This window comes from Syzygium oleosum, unplaced genomic scaffold (assembly GCF_021117445.2).
Source record: "Syzygium oleosum isolate NSW1041296 unplaced genomic scaffold, Sole_v2.1 Sole_v2.03, whole genome shotgun sequence".
Taxonomy (NCBI): Eukaryota; Viridiplantae; Streptophyta; class Magnoliopsida; order Myrtales; family Myrtaceae; genus Syzygium; species Syzygium oleosum.
The window spans coordinates 12,906,820-12,926,186 of record NW_026607487.1 but is presented as its reverse complement, the minus strand read 5'-3'; the positions used below and the strand labels follow the sequence as shown (position 1 = coordinate 12,926,186).

Here is a 19,367-nt window from a genome sequence, read left to right as displayed (position 1 = left end):
AGAATCTTTTCGGACGAATGAAAAACCAAAGAAATCGGGAGTAGCTAAAAAGGGTTAATATCACGAAAATCTTAAATTGGTACATCTGTGATAAATTTATCATAAATTATTTTTTTGATTACAAAAAATCCCAAACTGATACACCTATAATAATTTTACCCCAAATTATTTTTTTACCACAAAAAACCCCAAACTGGTATACTTATGACAAATTTACCATCCGTTAATTTCCGTTAAATTTTATTATCAAATTGCTAAGTTTAATGACACGTGGTTAACAGGTGTACCAATTTGGGGTTTTACCCTTCTATTTATCACAAGTTTATCAATTTGTGATTTTTCGTGATATTAATCCAATTTAACGGACACTAACGGAGGGTAAATTTATTACAAATGTACTAGTTTGGAGTTTTTAGTGGTCAAAAAATTAGTTCGGGGTAAAATTATCACAAGTGTACAAGTTTGGGATTTTTGGTGGTCAAAAAATTAGTTTAGGATAGAATTATCACAGATGTACCAGTTTGGGATTTTTGGTAATAAAAAAAATAGTTCAAAATAAAATTTTCACAGATATACCAGCTTGGAACTTTTCGTGATATTAACCATAAAAAAAGGGCAAAAACCACCAAAAACCCCAAACTTTGCCATCTGTGACACATTTACCCCAAACTTTTTTTTGTGACACAAAAAACCCCGAAATTTGCTTTTTGTGACACATTTACCCCAATGTATTTAGTCCATGGGCATTTTCGTCTTTTTTGCTTTTTCTTTTTTTTTCCTTTCCGGTGAGGGGGGGCCTCGCCAGCGTCGGGCGAGGGCTGCCCATTGCCGGATCCGGCGAGGGGGGCCCTCGCCGGCGTCGAGCGAGCGGCGGCTCGCCAGATCCGGCGAGGGCGGCCCTCGCCCGACTCAGCGAGGTCGACCCTCGCCGGCGTCGGGCGAGGGTCGACCTCCGCCTAAGCCCTGGGCGAGGGCCGCCCTCGCTCGCCGCGGAGGCGACCCTCGCCGGCTGCGGCGAGGTCCGCCCTCGCTCGGCGCCGCGAGGGTCGACCTCGCCAGATCGGGCGTTAGGCGAGGTCCGCCCTCGCCCGGGCGAGCGAGGGCGGCCTCGCCCGACTCAGCGAGGTCGACCCTAGCCCGACGCCGGCGAGGGTCGACCTCACCTCGAGTCGGCGAGGGCCGCCCTCGCTCGCCCGTGCGAGGGCGAACATCGCCGGCGAGGGCGGCCCTCGCCGGCGCGAGCGAGGCGGCCCTCGCCGGCGTCGAGCGAGGGCGGCCTCGCCGGCGTCCGAGCGAGGCGGCCTCGCCGGCGCCGAGCGAGGGCGGCCTCGCCGGCGTCGAGCGAGGGCGGCCCTCGCTGATCCGGCGAGGCCCCCTCGCCGGACGCCGGCGAGGGGGCCTCGCTGGATCCGGCGAGGCCCCTCACGGAAGGAAAAAAAAAAAAAAAAACAAAAGAAAAAGCAAAAAAGACGAAAATGCCCATGGACTAAATACATTTGGGTAAATGTGTCACAAAAAGCAAAGTTCGGGATTTTTGGTGTCACAAAAAAAAGTTCGGGGTAAATGTGTCACAGATGACAAAGTTTGAGATTTTTGGTGGTTTTTTCTCAAAAAAAAAAAAAAGAAAGCCAAAATGCACTTCCCTCAATTCCGCACTTCTCGACTCCTCTCCCTCGTACATTCATCCCGTCGTTCTCCGAAACGGAGCACAAAGGCCCGCACGTGGTAGACTTGCACGTTATTGGATACTGTATTTGTCCCAAAATATCTCCTCCCATCCCAACGTTAATCAAACCCCAGACCGAGCGACACAAAGAACTCGCGGACAAGACAAGAATCAAAAAACAGGGAATTCCCGTGCCGTCGCTGCCGCTGTTCCCTCTCTGAATCCTTCCCCCCCACCCCCCCCACACCCCACACACCCTCCCCCCGCCCGCATCCCGGCGGTTCCCGATTCTCTCCGGCGGCGCGGCGACATGGTGAAGCCGGGCGGCGGCGGCGGCGGCGACCGAGGGGCCCCGCTGGCTCCCTTCCTCAGCAAGTGCTACGAGATGGTCGAGGACGAGGCGGCCGACCCCATCATCTCGTGGGGGAGCGCCGGCGACACCTTCGTCATCTGGGACATCACTCAGTTCACCCTCCAATTGCTCCCCCACTACTTCAAGCACTCCAACTTCTCCAGCTTCATGCGTCAGCTCAACATCTACGTGCGTCGCTGTTTGACCTAAACCCCTTCTCCTCCTCGTTTTCGCTTCTTTGCTCGTCGATTCTGTGGCTCCTTGTTTTTTGGGGTTCGTTGTTCGTGTGGAAGTGGGGCTTTTGACTGCTCGTGGAATCGTTTTGTGTGTTCTCTTGGTTGCGTTTGTTCTCGGTTTCGATGTCTGGTGACGGGTTGTGTTGGCTGGAGCGATTCGATAGACAGCGTTTGCTGCTTGGGAATTATAAATTTTGGGTGTAGATTCATGGTTGGGTGCGTTGAAGCTGACATTGCACAGTGTAAACCCTAAAGAGTGCATTTTTATGAGTGGTTTTGTTGCTGCGATGGGAAATCAGATCGGTGGTTGCTTTTGCTTATGCGCGAAGCAGCAAAGCAACAATGGCTCGATTGAGAATTTGTGATGCGGTACTCATTAGAGCTAACAATGAGAATAGCCATAGTTTTTTGCCTGATAATTCAATTGTGTAACTTGGAAGATTTTTCTTCGGTTAAAGTTTGCTGATAATTCTCGGTTGAGCTGATGCGCGGCATATGCATATCTTGTTAGGAGCGGACAGACACAAGTTTCTTACAGATATCGATACTGATGTTGAATGAAAACCCACCTTCGACCCTGCTTTTGCCGACGAGGTCATACCTTAAATATCTGTGTCAAATGGACTAGAAAGGTGCTATGAATGAGACATGACTATTTTCACTTTCCTTTCATAAAGAAAGTAGCTTATAGACTAATTGGATTTACCCATGGAGTCAGGAGTCAACTGGATCTGCCCCTCCACTGTTGTGCTACTCTTTTGATAATCATCTTCTTTGATGTCAATCACGCAAAAGCTGAGATCTGCAAAGATCACATTTTTCTAGTTGCCTATATGTATGTGGCTCGCTCCGGCTTCAATCGACTTGATTATTCTTGTGGAACATTAACATCGTTGTCTCTGTTTTTCTGCTATATCTTTGCTATTTTGGTGCTCTAACAACTTTTTAGCTCTTTTCCTGTGGAAATAAGTGACGAAATCATAGAAGTACGGCAGGCATTAGTAGATGTATCTAACTAAAGTCTTTAAGTTTTATGACTTGGAACTTTGTTTAGACTCTTCCATAGCGAAGTGGATGGTAGACCAAGGTGTAGATTAGATACTACCAACCCTAGTCTTGCTCTGCTATGGGTTGTCTTGCCTCTTTAGCATGAAGAAATTAATTTCTGCATAAGAGAGGAAATCATCTTATGACTAGTTGCTTTTCTTCAATGCAAAATTCCTTAGAAAAAGATATCCAATCCGACTTTAGCTGGTTCTGATAAGTAGGGAATGCCATAGAATTAGCTGAGGATTCAGCCACTTCATAGTGATTTCGAACTTGAAGATGACTGCAATCCAAATCCCAAGGTCCCGGAAAGATTGGTACTTTGTTGTTTTCCTTTTCTTTTATGTATTTCAACAAATTAATCAGGTTTATCAAGTAGCTTTCTTTTGTCTAATTTAGATTGTCTATTCTGCTATTGACGCTATATGTTTTCTACCATTTTCGCTTGATGCCATTCTTGGAGGATTACATCGTACTGATTATAGTTACTTTTATAGTTACTTGATGCCATTTTTTTTTTCTTGTCAGAGTCGATGCCATTTGACTGCCATTCTTGGAGGATTACATCGTACTGATTATAGTTACTTTTATAGTTACTTGATGCCATTTTTTTTTTCTTGTCAGAGTTGATGCCATTTGACACTATATGTTTTCTACCATTTTCGCTTGATGCCATTCTTGGAGGGTTACATCGTACTGCTTATTACTTTTATAGTTACTTGTGTTGTAAACATCCAATGTGTTCTTTGTTAATTGCTTTATGTTGAGACTACCCCTGCTCTTTTTTTTCGGCCAAAGCGTTTGCCCCTACTTCACTCCTGGGTTTTTAAGCCTCTGATAACCGACACCTTTCTGTTCTCATGTAGTCATTATAGTAGTTGTATTGATATTTAACAGAGTGATGTTGCATGGATTTTACCAAACATTTGGTAACTAGAGTCTGTCTTATGGAGAAACATGAAAATCAGCAACAAGAGCAGATTATTTGCCACTTCAATGTCTAAAGAATCGACAAGTATACTTCTGGATGCTAATTTTGTTTCTCATGGTGTTGATGTCCTAACTGCTGCGATTAGTTACAATTATACTTGTGGTCGTATTTTAAACAAGGCTAATACAAGTAATACATATGAGGAGAGAGCTTATTAACTGCCTTCGTACTTATAAGCAACTGCATGCGAATGATTATGGGTCTTTTCTTCAACTTTTATTAGTCGATATTAATGGCTTTGTCCTGAATCTCTACCAGGGTTTCAGAAAAGTTGATTCAGATCGTTGGGAATTTGCAAATGATCAATTCGTCAAAGGTCAAAAGCATTTGTTGAAGAATATACGCAGGAGGAAGAATGTTCATGTTGTGGATCAGAAGATATCATTGCAGAAGCAGGATAATTCCGTTGAAGTTGATAAAATAAAAAAAGATGGGCTTTGGAAAGAAGTTGAAAATTTGAAGATTGATAAGAAAGCCCTTTCGCTGGAGTTAGGTAAACTTAGACAGCTCCAGGAAACTTCAGAGAATAAGTTGGTCCTCTTGAGAGACCGTATTCAGGGAATGGAAAATAATCAGCAGCAGATGTTGTCATTCTTAGTAATGGCGATGCAAAACCCAGGGTTCTTGGTTCAGCTGCTCCAGCCAAAAGAAAAGCACTGTCGTGTGACCGAAATGGGTAACATGCTAGAACAACAAGGAGCAGAAAATGGAACGTTGATTTCTGAGGGAACAATAGTGAAGTACCAGCCTTTAACTGATGGAAAAACAAACCCTGAATTATCCCCATTATCAGATTTGGGGGAAACACCAAAATCTGGCCCTTCTTTTGATGGGACAAGAGATGTTTTAATGAACAACGATCTTATGTCGATTCTTATGAATGAAAAATTCTCTTTGGATACTCCGTTTATATTTCCTGACTCTCCTGATGATGGTGCATGGGAAAAACTTCTTTTAGCTTGTCCTTTTATTGAGAGCGCTGGAGAGATTAGGCAAGACAAGGAAGGGCCCAATTATTTGGGCATGGAGACAGAATCAGCATTTCCTGGAGCAAGCTCAGTCTCTCATGATTTTGAAGCTTTGATAAGACAGATGGGGAACCCTCAGGAAGCTGAGACTGAGTCAGAAGTTGATGGAGATGATTGGGAGGACACTCCAAATGTTGATTTTCTAGCGGAGCAAATGGAATATTTGGCTTCGGAGTCCGGTCTCAATCTTCAGGCAACATAGAGCATTTGGCTTTTGGAAGGGTAGCTGCAGCTTCAGTGTTTTAGGGGCTACTCTGGTTTCTTCTGCATGCTATAACATATCTTGGAAATGCATCCTCCTATCTCTGCCACTGGATGGAGCTTTCCTGCAAAGATGTAAGTTAATTTCTAACTGCCGACTTTTAAGCAATCAGACACGGCAATGCACGCAATGCTGGGAAGCTAGTGCAGTTAACCACGATTGCAATGCGGAGTGGAGACTACATAATCTGATTGAATTAAAAAAAAAAGTCATGGTACCGTGTTTTCTATCCTGGATATGACACAGGAAATTTTCCCGTTGAAGTTCCTTTGTTGATGGTTACATTCATGTTGGTTGTTGACAGAGTTCATATGGGTGGGCAACTCGACATGATCTTTTTCTTGCAGCCTGTGGGGTTAACCACAAAATGTTTATGTACCTTCTCAAATGACATTGTAAATTACTTGCAGAGAATCACAATACAGATGGACGCCACCTTTTCGGTGGTTTATTAGTATTTTGTACATTGCAATTCCTCTCAACATTGTTGCAGGAGTTTGAAATGGCTATAAAGTATGACATCATTATAGCCCATTAGCCTAACAAATCCAACTTCAACGCACACTGTCCACTTCTTTGCTTGTTTTACATCTGCTCTGATGATGATTGTTCTGAGTTTATATGGAATGATCACCACAATGCGAGCACAGCAAATTGCACGTCCTATCATGATTCTACATGATCTTGCGTCAGTTCCACTTAACGGATTATCATAATTGAAGATCATGTGTATTCCTTAGGCCGTCAAATGGTGGGTTAGGGTTTGGATCGAGTCAAAAATGGTCCGTTCGAAATCGATTTATTTAACATGTTTGATCCATTTATACGCAATGCAAATTCAATGATCCATACCAAACCTAATCCGTGTTCTACCTATATCCAATTCATCTCTCGTTACTAGAATACATATTTAAAAACTAGAACTTTTATAAGTAGTTTTATAAGGTTCTAAATAAGATTTTCGACTTGTTTGTGTTATTTTCTTTATTGTAAATTTGTCAATTTTCACAATGAAGTAACCGACATCTCTTAAAATCAAGAAGTCAATAAATATTTACGTGTAAAATCATATACTAATTTTCATGGTCTTCTAAAGGTTGAAAGATAGTAAACCTTTACTACTTTTCAATTTTGAAAAAGAGAAGATCATAAGTAGAAGATAAAACTAAAAAAAAAAAAAGTTGCCCCACCCCAAAACACCCAACCTAAACCTGAAGACAAGTGAAGAAGGACAGCAGGTGGGTTGGGCTTTAGACCCATTAAAAACCTACATTTTATTTGACTTTATTACTCAAACCCATATCAACATATTTAGCAAAATTTAGCTAACCCATATATGACCCAATATATGGGATAATAAATGGGTTTTCAACCTATTTTGACACTTCTAATATTTCCCAATATTGTATTCTCATGTACGAGGGAATGCTAATGGCTTGTCATTGTAATTTGCTCTCCTCCTCTCTTTACTACCAAATTTTGAGGGAATATCCAGTTGATTTTACCCCCATCTGAGAGGGAGCTCTATTAACTCCAAGCTTAAGTTTCTCTGCTTTGGTCATTTTTTGTCTTAAAAGGGGACACAAATTGACTACTATCGCCATATCATAGTCAGTACCAAGCATAGGCGTGAGAGTGCTCATTGCTTTCCTCATGTTCCATTTCCTTCTAGCTGCACTTCATTTCATCTCATTTCTACACGACACAAATGCAAGCCGAGGATACGTAACTTGATACGAAAAGGCCGACAGAAATATGCTCATGCCGTAAAATGCCTAGCCGATCAATGACGATGCACCAAGACCATATTCAGGAGTTCAAGAAAGAGACAATCAAGTTCCACCAGATCCAGAAAAGGTACAAAGATACCGAGTCTTATTACACGAAGCAGGATCTTATGTGGGCCAAACACGAAACACCCCTACTTATTTTGCCTGAACAGCCTTGGCCATGCCAAAAGCGGCCGCGGAGGCAATGGCGCCGATGAATGTGGTTTGCAGAGCACTTTGGAAGGGCTTGCTACCAGTAAAATGGCCCTTGACATAGCCGAAGATGAGCAGAGCAATGAGAGTGAGGACAACAGATAAGGCCATAGCGTCTGTGGCTCTTGGGATGAACATGTAAGGAACAAGAGGCACCAATCCACCCAATACGTAAGCTACTGCAATCGTGAGCGCACTCTGTAATGCTCTTCTTGGGTCTGGCTTTTCCAATCCCAGCTCAAACCTGCATTCACAACACTTTCATTTTTTGGCACAATAATGAAGGGAAAGCCAATAGATACGTAATCAAAATAGACGTGGTGTTGATAGACACCACCATTGCTTGGTGCAAACTTATCGTCACGTCGCTAGTTTTTTAGGCCCTAGGCACATGGACAACGATAAATTCTTGGAAAGATTAGAATGACAGCAATTGGCAATCATACTGCATAATAGAAAACAACTATTGAACATAAAAGCAAGACTTTACTGAAAAAAGAGGATCCAAGAAGCGGGAGCTATCTTCATATGTGTCATATAATATGCCACTCTATAGTTTCCTAAATGTTTTCACTCACTATCTGTTTGCTCGAGCAACTTGGACGAGAAACAGGTGTGTGCCAGACTGAAAAGATACAAAACTAAAAGAAATAAGAGAGAGGTGGTGGTGTCGCCATCAAGAAGCACGTGTCAATAGCGGCCATTCTAGGGTTTTTGCCCGTGTTCTGGCCCAAAGCCACATGCCCTTGACATTTTCTGTGAAGAGTTAAAGAGCACTGCTTGTTCAACTTTTGTTCTTGTTTTGTTCTGTAACAGCATTTTGTGCGTGAACATATTAAGAAAAAAAGTGTTGTCATGCTTTGGTTCTTCCCAAAGCAGCAGGCGAAACAGAAGCAAAGTCCCGTTCTGCCTCAATGCTTTAAGCGAGGATGCTCAGAAACATATCGCAGCTTGCAGAACATACTTTTTCTCAAGGATTAAGCACTATCACTTGTCAGATGGAAAGGTCTGCGAATCCTCTCTCTCTCTCGCTTTCTCCAAAGTTGATTAGGATAGTTGTACTATTGAATGTCTTCTACTTGATTCTGTAAAGGTTTCTGCAAAGTTTTTGATTTTGCCCGACTCCTACTTTTAACCAGACTAATGGGAAACACCATTGGGTCCTCAGTTGAATCAGTAAATTTGGTCAAATCAAATCTAGGGGGGCATATAAAATAAAAAGAGTTCGTGATTAGAAAGACCATCACTTACTTCATCATGAACTCGAGCCAGGCTTGGGGCCTCTTCCTCAGCGCATTCACAACCGGCCTGTATTCATTCGGCTCTAATCCGTATTGCGCCAATATCTCTGCCACCTCAGCCGCTTCTGCACGACCCAAAAAAAAGAAAATGATCTCACTCTCACTCTTTCTATATACTTTACATAATGAATCCAAGATTGACTCCAATCGAGAAAGACCATTATTTGCTAAATAGGAATGTTTGGATTAAAATAAACTATGATTAAGTCGTGACCGAGTATTTAAATGAGCGGGTTGTATTCAAATATTTTTAAAAAAATGCTCATATATTAGAAAGGAAAGTTAAAAAAAAAAGTAAATGGGTGATGAGAAGGGAGAGTACCAGCATCAGGAACACTGATGATCTCTTCCTGCTCCCTTTTGAGTTCCCTCGTGTAGTGGTCTGCCTCACTTTTAGCTGCAAGATACCTGACATACACCAATTTCACAGTCCCATCAGCTTTAAATCGCAGACTTTGCAAACTCAGAAAATCAACCAATTTCTATTCTTTCGCTTGTACCGGATGCACGTCAACCAAATCTATCACAACCTGATGATGACTGTAATCTAAGTGGGTCAATGGTACTATAGTAGCTTTTACGTGCTACAAGCTCAATGAAAATAAGGAAAATTTGCTATGGTTCTCTGCATTACATCATGTTTCACGAGTCCCTAAAACAACATGAAATGGAAATGAGTACAAGAATGATCGTGAGAGAATCTCATCTTGCTAAGGAAAAGGTTGACTGCAAAACTGTCACCTTGTTTCTAAGGCAGAATGATGTTTAACAGTCCGCGAACACACAGCATTTGAGTTTCACATCTGCACTTCAAAAGTGATGTCTGATGGTATATAAAATCTCCTGTAATCTGCTGGAGATGATTATATGACGAAAATAAACTACAAAACAACACCACCAAACCATACCGCCACCATACACACATGGCGAACACTTATGCAGGAGAGTCATAGTAGACGTACCCGCCGAGGCCCATGGAGATGGCGCCAGCAACGACCTCGGCGACGCCGGCGGTGAGGACGATGGAGGAGGGGGCGTTGGCGCCGGAGAGGCCGGCCGCGAGGGCGAAGGGGACGGTCAGGCCGTCGGAGACGCCAATGATGATGTCGCGGACGATCTCACCGGAGGTGAAGTGGGACTCCGTGTGCTGGTTTAGGAGACTCCGCTTCTCCGGCTCCTGCTTGTTCCCGTTCTCGTTCCCGTCCGCCATTGAAATATGGGTGTGTTTGAGTCGGCGAGAGAGAGAGAGAGAGAGAGAGAGAGAGAGAGAGAGAGAGAGGAAGCGACAGGAAGGAGGAATGAAGAGATGTCTCTCCATTTTGTTAATGTATAGAAGATCGAGAATATGAGTATGGGTAACTCTATAATATTTTTACCAGTTATGTAAACTCTACCAAATTATATTGAGAATGTGTGATCTCTGCTTTGTTTGTGTATAGAAGGGTCGAGAATTTGAGTATGGCTAAATCTATAATATTTTTACCAATTATGGAAACTTTAGCCAATTATATTGAGAATGTACAGAGGGGTCGAGAATTTGAGTATGGGTAACTCTATAATATTTTTACCAATTATGAAAACTCTACCAAATTATATTGAGAAAGTGTGATCTCATGATCGAATACCATTTCAGGAGTCAGACCTCATCATCTAATATCATCCTTGATGTGAAATTTAGGAATTTAAATTGACAATCAAACACATGTGAAGATTTGATTCCTCGTATTACCGAGGGCACTTGCAACTTATTCCACGTCTGCAAGTTCGATTAGACTCTGCACTACGTTTGGTCGTCTAGATTTCTAGTCAGGAAAGGACTCGTGAGATTTTGTTATATCCTATCTAACGTTTAGTAAATCGTAATAATAAAGTTTGATATTTTCACATTCTATCTTGTCCATTGTTTGGTACGAACAGCATATCAGTGTAAATGAACCTAAAAATTGCACAAACGAAGATGGTAAGAATCTCTCACAATACTCTTGCCTACTTCACTTTTATTTGCTTATTTTGTTATTACTTTTCCCTCTTTTTTTTTAATTCTTTTCTTTTTTTATTTATTTTTTCCCCTTCCATCATTCTCTAATAAAAATTTATTAAATAGTAAACTATACTCACATACCTAAAATATGTAATAGATATAAATACTATACATATATTATATATATTGAATTTATATTATAAGATAGAAAGAAAGTTGAATATATAAATAAAAATAGGAATAAACAAAAATGAAATTGTTGTTATTTTTTTGTTATTTTGAATTTTTATATTAGAATTCAAATATTATTTTATTTTATTAATTAAAGAAGTTTATTATCCAAGAAAAATAACTTTTCTATTATGAATATTAAAAATCATATTCATCTTTATCACACATCCCCATGGGATAATATTATTCGGGTTATATCTCTATTATATCCAACTTTATCTTGTCTTGGGTAGATACCAAATATAGGATATCCTAAATTTTATCATGACTATCAAACGCAGACAAAGTTTTGACTCGCATTTCATTTGAGTCGTACCATTAATGAGATACATGGGTCATGAATACGGAGTTTACTAAATCAAGACGCATTTTTCCCTTAATAAATATATTTTCAATTAGGGAAAAAGCCACAAAAAAAACTCTAAACTATACTCACCGTGACCCATATACCTTAAACTTTTTTTTTGTGATATCAAAAATCTCAAACTATGCCCATTGTGCCACATTTACCCTAAACTTTTTCTTGTAACATAAAAACTCCAAACTTGTACCTTGTGACACATTTACCCTCCGTTAAGGTTCCGTTATATGATTTTTTAGCCAAAATAATGTTGTTTTATATCACTTATGCCATGTGGGCACCATGTCAATACTGTTTGCTTTATAACATCATTGTAGGCAGATTTTTAATAGTTCTCTTTGACATAACTTTAATGGAGGGTAATTGTGTCACATAGATACAAGTTTGGGATGTCATAGTGGGTATAATTTATGATTTTTGGTGGCTTTTTCCTTTTCAATTATAATGGAAAGGATGGATTATTGTGGTGTTAAAAGTTGGTTTATAAAGAAACTAGAAATAGGAGTGTTTTTGGGTGGGGAGTGAAGGGGTAGGTTCACAATAATAAGGGAAATTACCAAATAAGTCCTAAACTTATTCCACTTGTGCCAATTCAATCATAAACTTTTCAATTTGACCAATTTTTCCTATCTCTAACTTTGCTCACTTTCTGACTTTTGCTCTACCTCTTGCAAAGTGTAGGAGTCAAATCCCGCACCTGTGATACTAACGTCCCCACCCCCATTCCCTTTACCAACAAGGCCACATTCCCACAACACTCATTAATTATGCTTTCGATGCATAAATATTACTATTTGAATCAAATAAGTTGCTGCTCAATTTCCAAAATTTGTTGACATCCGTTGTTATTACTTGCTCGTTAACACGGTCACCTTTCTGTTTAGTGTTGAACACCCCAAGACTTCCCAACAATGAATATTTAAAGCCACGTAAATTGTGTTATAATCATCTCAAAATTACGTCAGATCCATGTAATCAACAATTTATTATTTTGACAAATTGATTCTTGGCCAGAAGATGCTGCGAAATATTATAGGGAAAATTTCAATTAAGGACCCCAAGTGGGGTCAAATTCTCAAAAGAGGGCCCAAAGTGAACATAGTGTCAAATAAGGGCCTGAAGTGCCCAATCAGTCTCAAATAAGGACCCGAAGTGCTCAAAAAGTCTCAAATAAGGCCCTGGGTCGCCGGCCGGCCAAAATACCCACCGGCCGGCGAGAATGTTACTGTTTCGGCACCGGAACAGTAAAATTTTTATTATTTTTTCCTTTTCTATTTTTTTTTCTTTTCCTTTTCTTTTTTTTTTCTTCTCTTCCTCCGCCGGCCATAGCCGGGGCCGGCGGAGGTCGCCGGCCTCAGGCGAGGCCGCCCTCGCCGGGCGTCGGGCGAGGGCCGCCCGGCCGGGGCCGGGCGAGGTCGGCCTCGCTGTAGGCCGGGCGAGGTCGAGCCTCGCCGGATCCGGGCGAGGGCTCGGCCCCGTCGGCCGCCGGGCGAGGCCGACCTCGCCCGCCCCAAAGCCAGGCGGCCCTCGCCCGACGCCGGCGAGGGCTCGGCCCCCTGCCAGATCCGGCAAGGCTCGGCCTTGCCCTTGCAGCGAGACCGGCCTCGCCCGACGCCGGCGAGGTCGAGCCTCGCCGGATCCGGCGAGGCTCGACCTCGCCGGCGTCGGGCGAGGCCGGCCTTGCCGTTGCGTGCGAGACCGGCCTTGCCCAAGGTCGGCGAGGTCGAGCCTTGCCGGCCGGCCGGCGGGGCCGAGTCCTCGCCAGATCTGGGCGAGGCCGACCTCGCCCAGCACAGGCGAGGGCGGCCCTCGCCCGACGCCGGCGAGGGCGGCCTCGCCTGAGGCCGGCGACCTCCGCCGGCCCCGGCTATGGCCGGCGGAGGAAGAGAAGAAAAAAAAAAGAAAAGGAAAAGAAAAAAAACAGAAAAGGAAAAAATAATAAAAAAATAAAAAGTTACTATTCCAGTGCCGAAATAGTAACATTCTCGCCGGCCGGCGACCCAGGCCCTTATTTGAGACTTTTTGAGCACTTCGGGTCCTTATTTGAGACTGATTGGGCACTTCAGGCCCTTATTTGATACTATATTCACTATGAGCCATCTTTTGAGAATTTGACCCCACTTGGGTCCTTAATTGAAATTTTCCCAATATTATATTACAGCAAGGGTTCTAATTGGATTTTTGTCGTTTCATTAAATTTCCTGACATCACTGGGATCAGCGGAATAATATAAAGATTGTCGAGGCGGTTTGGTTTGTCTCACTCGCATTTTCGACCAAGCGTGTGGCAACCACTCGTCTCATCCGAACGTAAAGTTCAATGGTTCGATACTGTCGTGCTGATTTTCTATGCATCGCAAGATGAGACGATTTGTTTTCTAAGTACATAAGATTATATACTAATAACTAAACAAATTATCCACGTCAAATCGGATCGTAACGATTAGGATTGTGGCCCAAAACACGCAACTCGGTTAACAAAGTTTGAAAGAAGCAAAAGCCACACAATGCCCATTGACCACCACATTGCAACCCAAGTCCGAAGCCCAATGCCTGCAATTAAACAAAAATAAGTAGTTATGGTACTTGAAAGAAGCGCTCGTTCCTTTGCAAGCTTCAAACTTGAAGTACTAGCAATTACAAATTGGGGAAAGAAAATTTGTTGCGGAAGTCTTAAATGTTATATACAAATTACGTCCTAAACCTTCCGATCGGCTCGTTCAAGTCCTTCAATTGATTCAATGCCGGAAATTATCTACGTGACATTTTCGAAAGTCGTTTAAATGGTAGCCTTAAATGGCACTTTCCAACATAGATCTAAGACTTGATCATACATTTTGACATAATTCTGTTTTCCTTTCCTCACCGATGGTCCGTATTCAAAGCGTGGGCATTTTGTGCTTCCCAAATAACCCAAAGTACACTGGCGAGTTCCGCATTTGAAGGTAGGTCTGTGCTTCATTCAGAGCTGTTGCAAGATCCATTTATTAATTCTGGTAATGTTCTGCTCAAAGGAGGAAGATGTGCTCTGTTGTTTCCGGAGCTCGGCGACATAGAGGGCACATGGGGTCAGGTAAGATTTTTTTGTTGACGAGATTCTCTCTTGCGGGCATAGCGTTTGGAGAGAGTTCAATTTCCAGATTTTCTTCCAAAGTATACTGGGTGTCTGATAGGATGATGAGGCATGGCAAGGCGCAAAACATACCTCATCTTGAATATGAAAACATCGACATCGTCAATACCAACAACGGACTTGAGGCCGGCCCATAAAATATCAAACATCGATGACGAGCCAAATCCTCCCAGAGAGGCTAACGCGGCCAATGTTAATTTAACTCTTCAAGTCCAGTCTCCAGAAGCTCATTTGCCGAGTGTGCCAGCAGAACAATGTTGTGATTATGGTGACTATAGTAATAATGATCAGTATTATATATATCCTTATTGGTGCCACTTGTAATATCTTTTGTTTGCTATATCTTCTTTACTCGAGAAAGTTTTGCCTTCCTCTAATTTTATCGGACTATCTTTCAAGAGTAAATCAAATATCTCATCCAACTTAGTAATGTCAAACGAGTATATCTGATTGTCTTTAGCGCTAGCCACGATAGGTGCCTTTACCTTGGCCGATTTTAAGGCTTGACAGACATATGGTTTGTCGAGCATCATCTTATCCGTGGCTATTTCCATATTCTCATCTTGATCGGATTTGTTTTCGGACTCATAATTCTCAATAAAAGCCACATTCCGTTGAAAATCTGTATGTGACCTTTTATCTTTTTTCTTTTAATAAATGTTCCTATTTAGACACCCCTGCAGTCAATTGAAACACGTCGGTGAAAGCATGACCTTCAAATCTTTCCCTTAAATTGAATTTTAACCCATTGAAAGCCAAGTCCGTAAATTTATTTTCCTGAAAGTGAAGTGAGGCATCCATCTCTCGACTTTTTAAATCGATAAATTAATCAATCTACCGATTCGTTGTTATATTGATATAGTTTGGCTAAATCAGCCACTATTACTTCAGGTATCGTTCTATAAAACTGGGAATGGAATTGCCTTTCCATTTCTTCTCATTTATACATCAAATAAGGTGGCAAATTAGTATACCACGTGAAGGCAGTTTTTGATAAAGACAAAAGAAATAACCTAAATTTAAAAATTTATTTGTTCCTCTTTCGTCACATTGAGCCACAAATCAGCGAATATGCTTGACAGTTGGTTGATCGTCCTCGCTAGTGAATATGGTGAAGTCAGGTATTTTAAACCCTCTTGGAAAGGGTTGATCATTTACCCATTCAGGATATGGTTTCAGGTCTTACAACCCCTCTATTAGCTCCTAGTTGTTGTAAAACAACTTCAGCCACTTGGTCAAACCCATGGTCGATGAAATTGGCCTTCCTACCCTAGACGGTGGCTAGGGCTGATTATCTATATTATCGACAAATTTGGCCTATAGGGCATATGTCCTAGATTTGGTGGTATGGCTACACTGAATGACCTTATGTTATCAGCATTTTGTATCGGCCCCATAGTTGTAATATTTTCTACATCTGGCAAAGGTCCATTACGTGGAACATTTTGATTTGCCAAATTGTTCTAATCGTTTGGATTAATCAGACCAGGATTAATTTGGTTATTTCCATTAAATAGATCAACCAAATTTGCATTATATTGACCATGGTTAGAAGTTTCAGGCCTTTATAAAATTCTTACATGAGGTGAATTTACTTTGCCTAAAATTTTAACATTATTAAATTGACAACGAGTCAAAGGGACATACCCTGGAACCACTAGACTTCCTTCAAGTGAAAATGGTTAGTTGGATGGTCCTAGCCTAGAAACGGCATCTTCGACCGTAAGGGTGAGCGGTTCCAGATTCCTTACAGGTTACACCTATAACCTGTAACCTACCCTCGGGTACAAGTTCCTCATTTTTTGGAACCTGAAACCTACCCGTCGGAATCTAGAACCTACCCTGGAACCTACAGGGGTAGGTTCCAGAGTCTAGCAAGTTCTTTTTATTTTATTTTATTTTATTTCATTTTTAGTTAAACAAAATGAAAATGAACGCAATAATACTTAATAAGCTTGTTATTCATCAAAGAGAATACAAAAGACTAGTTTTCCTGGCATTACACTTTAAATAAATACAATCAAAATGAGAAGTCATTCCGTGAATCGATACTAGAGGTGAGTGGTTTCATGTTCGATACAGGTTCCACTTTGAACCCAGAACCTACTTATGAGAATAGGTTCCTCATTTTTTTAACCTAGAACCTACCAGAGTCTACCCAAGTTCCACCTATATTATTAATTGACAATTGCAGTGAATCAACACCTTTAATGACCACCACTTGCTACTATGATCCACTCACCACAACTTATATTTAGACACACGAAGAATACGAAACATTAAAAAGTCATAAAACGAAAGCTTAGACTAGTGATTCCAGATTATACACTCATCATCTAACGCCACAAAACACTGTAGGATCACGTGAAGACATAAACAAAAAAAAAACACAAAAAAACTTGTTTAGGTTTTAGGTTCTAGGTTCCAAGTTTCACCTACCTAGAACCTGAAACCTATCCGTCGAAACAGATTCCCCAATTTTTGGTACCTAAAACCTATTATGCATACCTTGAACTTGGAACCTACAGGTTCCCACCGGTTAGGTTCTCAGGTTCCAAGTTCTACCCTTGAACCATGTTCGCCCCTAGTTGACCGCATTGATGACCATTGGTCTAATCATATCGGGCATATGCCTCACAATGTAGTTTGGCAAGTCCTTTTGTTGCTCCTCGAACAACCATCGTATGGTTGAAACCACACTAGGGTTTGGTGACATTTCCCTCATTTGCTCATTTGTGGGATGCCTTGGGACCGTCAGCATTTCCTCGTTGGGTTTCTTCAGCAGCCCGAGAGGCTGAAGACTCAGAGTGTGCAACCCTATCGTTAGCGTTGTGCGGTGAAGGATTTGCACATGCGGGATTGTCAAGCTCCTCTTGGTTCCTTGTTCTCACCATTACGATTCCTCATATAGATCCACAAAGGATTTACTCGGTATGCCAAAAAGTTGTTTTACCAACATGAGTGTTTACCCAAATAGTAAAAATTCTTTCACTAAAAAGATGGTTCTCGGCTTTTAGCGAAATGGATCCTGTAACGATTTTGGATGGGAAAGTGTTTGGCATGGTCAATGGTAAAAATGAAATGCACGGATGACAAAAGTAAGCGCTGGAAATGAAAAGACTGGAAAATAAAAAGACTAGAAATTAATGCATTTATTGAGCACATTGGAAACTTGTGTATGTAGTAATGATCATATTGTTACAATGGAAATCCTGGGTATTCATGGCTCACTAACCATGATTGCGACAAGTGGTTATCACACTAAATGTAGTTACAAAACAATTGCACGCCAAGATTTTTGGGATGCTATTCGTAAGTTGGTAATCATTATCTACGAAAAGTTACAACTTCTAAGGCCATTGGGATGCTCGACCTTAATGCGGTATTGTTGCCTCCATTTGACATCTTAGTCCATACGTTCTTCTCTTTTATGCCCCAACACTTCGTCAAATTTAAGATAGCTAATCCCTTGATATTTCGTTGATGAATCATGATGTTTGCTGGATATTTCTCAACTGCTTGTCGATATCGAGATTAATATCGTGTAGTTGCCGATGACTGAATAGTTGTCGATGCTCACGTCGCATGATTGTTGCTTACCACTCCCGATTGATCGATCAGACTCCATTATTTGCCGATTACAATGAATTACCCAAAAAAAAACAAAATTAACCATCAAACGACATTAAATAATCCTTTTGAAGGTTGGTAAGTGTGTTGTCCGGTTGCACATTAAGACAGCTTACTCATGTGGAGATTCCACGATAATGTAAAAGTAAGTGTGCGGTCGATGGCGACGGGCCTCACTTTGTTTTCCCTTTAGAAAGGTTGCTGGGATCACTCACTTCGCCTTACTTCTGTCGTTTTGTATGACTTTCGCTTGTTGCCGGTCCACTCTAGTCATGGCCACGGGCTGGTTTTGGCCTGGAACCGGTCCGGGTCAAACCCGGGACCGGCCCGTTGACCGGGCCCACGGTTCGGAACCGGAACCGGCCCTTGGCCTACGGGCCCGGTTCCGGTTCCAATAATTTTGGAACCGGCCCGGAACTGGCGGTTCCGGGCCCTGTTCCAAAAAAAAAAAAACTTGAGTCATCTTCTTCCCAGATCTGAACTATATGCACGGAAAAAACAGATTTCACTCTGCAACTGCAAGTTCGCTTCGCGTGCGAAAGTGATGAAGGAACTGAGAGAGTAGCCATGGCGGCCATGGCTTCCGTTTCTCTTCCCATCCACGGGCTCCTCGGCTCCCGCTTCTGGCCTCGCCACGTCGCATGCGGCTCCAGAGGCCCACCTCCGCCGCGCTTCGCCGAAGCACGCCCCGTCCGACGCCCGTCCTATGCCGCCGCCTCGGCCGGGCGGCGAGCCCCGGGCGCCCGTTTCGTCACCTGCTCCGCCTCCAACAAGCCCTCCCCCTCCCCTTTTCTCCTTCGCCCGCCCCCCGTCTTCCCAGATTTGACCCCCGCCGCCATCGCCGCCGTCGCCCCCGCCCATGGCCGCAACCGCCGACGCCGACGCCCCCTCCTCCTTCCCCCTCGCTACCCTGCGCCTCCTCCCATTTTCTCCTCCTCCCCCTTCGAACCGGAACCGGCCGGAACCGGAACCGGCCCAGAAACGCCGGTTCCGAACCGGAACCGGAACCGCCCCCTTGCGGTTTCGGTTCCGGTTCATACATGGCCACGAACCAGAACCGCCGGTTCCTGAACCGTGGCCATGACTAGTCCACTCCATGACCAATTAACTAAAATTCCTTTTTAGACGCTTCTGCTTTTCTTTTAGCTTAAATCGATGTCGGGTGGT

General features: G+C 42.6%; 2 protein-coding genes across 2 annotated transcripts; one reads left to right on the top strand and one right to left on the bottom strand.

Moving 5' to 3' along the window:
* Positions 1 to 1,930: 1,930 nt before the first annotated feature.
* On the top strand, positions 1,931 to 6,039 carry LOC115665007 (heat stress transcription factor A-8). Its single transcript, XM_030586889.2, has 2 exons — positions 1,931 to 2,207; positions 4,551 to 6,039. The coding sequence occupies exons 1-2, from the start codon at positions 1,977 to 1,979 to the stop codon at positions 5,520 to 5,522; spliced, it is 1,203 nt and encodes a 400-aa protein (XP_030442749.1). The 5' UTR covers positions 1,931 to 1,976; the 3' UTR covers positions 5,523 to 6,039.
* A 1,333-nt stretch (positions 6,040 to 7,372) lies between these two features.
* Positions 7,373 to 10,120, bottom strand: LOC115665006 (vacuolar iron transporter 1-like). The gene is made up of 4 exons (XM_030586888.2): positions 9,828 to 10,120; positions 9,188 to 9,273; positions 8,816 to 8,930; positions 7,373 to 7,808 (listed from the first exon to the last, which is right to left on the bottom strand). Exons 1-4 carry the CDS (start codon positions 10,073 to 10,075, stop codon positions 7,508 to 7,510), a joined length of 750 nt encoding a protein of 249 aa, XP_030442748.1. The 5' UTR covers positions 10,076 to 10,120; the 3' UTR covers positions 7,373 to 7,507.
* Between the last annotated feature and the right edge of the window lie 9,247 nt (positions 10,121 to 19,367).